Source organism: Apaloderma vittatum, unplaced genomic scaffold, assembly GCF_000703405.1.
Source record: "Apaloderma vittatum isolate BGI_N311 unplaced genomic scaffold, ASM70340v1 scaffold26293, whole genome shotgun sequence".
Classification (NCBI taxonomy): domain Eukaryota; kingdom Metazoa; phylum Chordata; class Aves; order Trogoniformes; family Trogonidae; genus Apaloderma; species Apaloderma vittatum.
Window position 1 is genome coordinate 16,779 of NW_009706855.1, and position 4,856 is coordinate 21,634.

Genomic DNA, 4,856 nt, shown 5'->3' on the forward strand with positions numbered 1-4,856 from the left:
TAACATAGGAAACAAACCACCAATGCTCAGTGGATGAAACAGCAGAGATCTCGGTATCTTTCGAAAAGATATTCTCATATACGCTAAATAATATACTATTTGTATACATACTAAATATATTCTTATATATACTATAAATTAACACTAATTACCCAACTGGCAATAGTAGGACACTGATCAAGGAAGTGGTTTCTTTACTTTTAACAGAGTACTACAGTCATATTGGCTATTCCTGACCACCACCCATGAAAAAACACCAAAAACGTCTTTTAAAAAGGCATTTTAGGCACCTGCAAACAAAGACTATGAACCAAAAATCTATTACTTTGCGCTGCTAAGTAACTTTCTAATTGGGAAGAACCCTGCTTAGCTTGCTGACCAATGCCAATCCAGCAGAAGACCCAAATGCAAGTCTTGGGCAGCCACGGTCAGCTCCCCGTGGCAAAGAAGGAGAAATAACCAGATGCATACACTGAAATCTGCACCGTTCGCACTCACCTGATACGTATGGAGGATCTCCAGGAAGGCTTTGTAGATGTCTGGCTGTCCCTGGAATCGATTTTTGATCTTATTGACATAGTTGATGGCATGATTAAACTCAACGGGCTGATTGTTCTGCAGGGATGGTGTGGTTCCCAGGGAGATTGTCACAGGCGTATGAGGTTGGACCGGTGGCGAGCGTGGCGATGCATACGGTGGAATCGGGGGGGTTTGCTGGCTGGCAGGAGTATGTGCCTGCAACTGTGATGGCTAAGGAGAAAAGAAACTATGTTAGAAACCAGCAGATGCCTTTATCTTTGGGATTAAGGCACTTTTATTCCACTTATGGGCCACACCCAGGGGAAACAACCCAGTCTATACCCATATCAGAAGCACAAATACAGGTAGATTAAGTGGAAGAAAAGTATTATCTAAAGTAAATAAATAGAGAAATATTTAGTGGGCCAGTAGAGACTAAACTTCATCAGGAAGATAAACACCCAGACCATTCAAGCTGTTGTTATTAACAGTTGATCTTGCCTGTCAATTGCTTTTGACTGAAATCTGCCCAAGAGACACACACTACTTCAGAAATTTAACAGAGTCAGAATGCACAGGGATGGCTTGCTCCAACACTGCAAGTTATTTTGCCCCCAGTGAAGAACCCTGGGATGCACAAAGGCAACAGCAAGGGAAATCTGGAATTTCTTTCAGTAGTGAGACAAAGAGCAGGTAGACAAGCCTCTCAAAAAGTAATTATTTCGAATGCTCCTAACATACCTAACAACCACAGGAAAATTTAGGACCAGTTTGGAGGTGGCAATTTGAAATGGAAACACTCATTTCTCTCATCTCCCAAAGTTCAAAACTTGAATTACCCCAAGTTGCCTCAGCTTTGCAGACTTCAGCCTAGCAAACTCTTAGCACGTTTTTGTTTGCCATTTCTGAGCAGGAGGTTGCAAGTCCCACCAATGCTTGTCTAGAGATCACCTAACTGACACACTGTAAATCCTGCCGCTTTCTAACTGCATATTCCCTTTTTTTCTTTTCCAGCCAATAGTTAGCTCATTGTACAGTTCAGAGATTAACGCTTGGAACTTTGGGGATTCTTTCCCTCCCTAAGGATCTCAAATCTTTACACATTTTGAGGCTAAAACACAGTATATTTTATCTAGAGTAAGTTCTTATTACCCTATTCTGTTTCCAAACTCATAAAATACAGGTGTTGGACAGTAGCATCTGGATTACATGTAAAACAGAGCCAAATTCCCCTTGTTATTTGAAAACTCTCTGTTTCAAGCACACAAGCAGATACCTAAAGGCAACATCATGGTCATCTTGCCTGAACTCTTGCAGTTCAGTTTTTGCCAGTAGCTCCCACACCCATCCAGCTGAAGGCTGGACTACAAAATAAGTCCAATCTGAAAAGAGGACTCCAAGCAATGCAGAATCTACCAAATAACTGATCAAGCTCTTCTAAAGGCTGAATCACCCCAAGAATTTGAAACCACATGCATGCTTCTACACTGAGAGCAACATCTTTATCACAGCCTCTGCTTTACGGGGGATTTTTGGTGACACTACACACAAAAGTGATCAGTGCGACATGTGCCCAGTGCTTTAGCTAGGAAGCCCTTCTTGCAAAGTCAAATGCATTTTGGGGACCTTTTTCCTGGGGCTGCTGGATCACTCCTTCATCCCTGGTACGTTTTGCAAGACACTGAGCATCTTTCACATGAGCTACAAGACTTTACCAAAATCCAAAGGTGGCTTAGTCAAATTATTGTTGAAGCAACTACAGCTGCACCTTGATCTTTGAAAGGGAGAATCTAATTGAACAGCAGAAGCACAAACACTAGGAAAAAGCAGTGTGGAAGTTCCTTTTTTTTTTTTCCCGCTGTCTTTAGCTCTGTACCAGTTCCAGCTGGAGGCAGCAGGATCCCTGTGTTATCAGATGTCATGCAAAGCCTCTCACCTTACTGATTTTGGCAGGCGGTGGCTGCGGGGCCGGCTGTGCTGGTGTTGGGGTTGATTGCGCTGAAGGCTGCGACTGATGCTGCGGCTGGGGCTGAGGCTGGGGCTGCAAGCCGTGAGTGGGGATCTGGTGAACCTGCCCCGGCGTCGTCACGTTCACCATATCGTTCGTCTGCACCTCGATCTTGTAACCAGGCGGCAAGAAGGTGTTGAAGCCCATGATCAGGTCTGGGTGGCCCTTGAAGAGCTGCGATACGCGGCTGATCACTCCTGGAGTGTCGATACTAAGAAGGAATAGGATCAAAAGACCCTCTCAGTGGTGCACTGAGCCCTCCACACAAGCATTTTCCATTAGTTTTTACCTTATCATCTCTAACATATGAAACGAAGCAAAACTTATTCCAATTAATATGTTACTAGATTACAAGTACTTTATAAGCCCAGACAGCATTTTGTAACTGTGAGATCTAGTCCCAGGTCTGACCATTATTAATGGGCAGACAACCAGACAGCCAGATGAATCAGCTAGTAAGGCTGAACTTGTGAACTCCCACTCTAAGCAGAGATTTAGCAGAAATGAAGGGAAGCATTTAACTTCCAGAACAGAAAGCACAACACTGCTTTGACATTACTGCTAGAGGTGTGTTGCTCTGCACAAGGACAGAATTTAGCTCCTGCTCTGCACTCCCATGCCTGCGTGCTCTTTCTAACCTGGAAGGAAGAAGCAAACTGCAGCCAGTTACCTTTGAGATTTAAATTCCTTCATAATATCCAAGAAGTCATTGTACACCTGTGGCTGGCTACCAAACTGTAGCTTCACCTGGTCAAGATAAGACAAAGCATCCTCCACCTACAGCCAGAACAGATAGGTTATGTTAGCAGAGGAGATTTTATTTCACCTTCATTGTGCTGCAAAACATGTATTATTTGACAACACAGCTGTCAGCCCTGAGCCTGGGCAGGGAATTAAAGAGCAAAAGATCATGAGCCTGGTTAGTGTACTACCAGCACCATCTGAATAAGAGGCACTCACTCCCCACTCCTGGCACACCAGATAGAATTGTACCCCCAAAAAAAAAAAGGAAAAAAAAATCAACACAGATCAGCAGAATTGCTCAGAGTGGAAAAAAACCAAAACGCAAACAATATACTCTGAATTTACCATGACTGAAGTGACTGCTAGGATAAACAGAACCAGACCGAGTATTTTTCCTGCATTCATATGTGGAAATTATTATGGAAGTCTAAGAATAAGCAGAAAATGGAAATGACATACTCAGTGTAGTAGATGTCTGCCAGGTACATGCTTGCACTTTTTTTTTCTAAAAGCCAGACATTTCAGTTCGACACATGATTTTGAAAATGGCAACTGTGGGTGGTAAATTGTTTTACACCTCAAACTGCAAGTTTACGAACTGTTCAGGTACCAACACCTAATTTTCAGATGTACTGAAAGAGCAGCCGCAGCCTAAAGCAAGGGCTCTGGGTCCCTCTTGCCTGCCGATAGCCAGGTCACACGCTCACGAGCTGCACGAGCTACACGCATGTGCCCTCTTTTGTCCAAAATCAAGCAACAGCAAAGGAAGAAAGACTACTATGTATAGCCCCAGTCTTGCATCGGTGGAGGATTTGCCATCGATTTCACTGGGAGAAAGAACCGTACATTACAAAACTGTTTTCAGAGGGTTCAAGAAATGAAGTGCCCTACGTTCTGCAAAAGGAGAGTCCTCCACCCAACAAGGTAGAGGGTTCTACCAAAACTGGAAGAGACTTGCCTGTATTTCACAGAATCATAGAATGGCCTGGGCTGGAAGGGACCTTAGAGATCATTTAATTCAACCTCCCTGTCATGGGCAAGGACGCCTCTCAACTAGATCAGGCAACACATTTGGAACAGATGAAGAAATAGGCATCAATCCCTACATACGTGGCTTTCTTGCTAGAGCTGAACCAAATGTAGCTACTTGAATGGGTTATTTTTGGTGGAGTTTTCTCTTTTTTTAAGGATTTTACAGCACACAATCCAAGAATAGAGGCTTCCTTACTCCCAAATTACTCCCACACCACCACCCACGGAAGCCATGTGTTCAGAAAAGCACCAAATGTTTTGGCAATTTAACAAATTCATATGAATACTCTGATCAATACTTCTTCCTTCTGCCTGTGTGCCCCGGATTTTTTTTTTCCTAGCAAGACCATTTTTTGAATCACAGTATTTGAAACAACAGCAGGAGAAGTCCCTTTCTGCATTCAACAGCCTTCCAAACAGGAGAAGCATCTAGGCCAACTCTTCGGAGGTCACTAGTTGGCTTTGCAGGGAGGAGAGCAGGGAAAAAAGGCCCAAGGGTTGAGGTCAGCGGTTGGGTTCCTTCAGGCAGCGGCGCGGCGCTCAGTTACCTTGA

The 4,856-nt window shown here is 43.8% G+C and overlaps 1 protein-coding gene across 1 annotated transcript in view; it reads right to left on the minus strand.

The window, feature by feature from the left end:
• SIN3A (SIN3 transcription regulator family member A) overlaps positions 1 to 3,318 on the minus strand; it is an 18,214-nt gene extending 14,896 nt beyond the window's left edge. The window contains exons 1-3 of the mRNA XM_009865959.1: positions 3,198 to 3,318; positions 2,456 to 2,738; positions 499 to 750 (exon numbers count right to left, since the gene is read on the minus strand). Of these exons, the coding sequence (XP_009864261.1) occupies positions 499 to 750; positions 2,456 to 2,738; positions 3,198 to 3,220 (558 nt within the window). The 5' untranslated portion in view covers positions 3,221 to 3,318. The remainder of the gene's footprint in view (positions 1 to 498; positions 751 to 2,455; positions 2,739 to 3,197) is intronic.
• Positions 3,319 to 4,856: the final 1,538 nt, after the last annotated feature.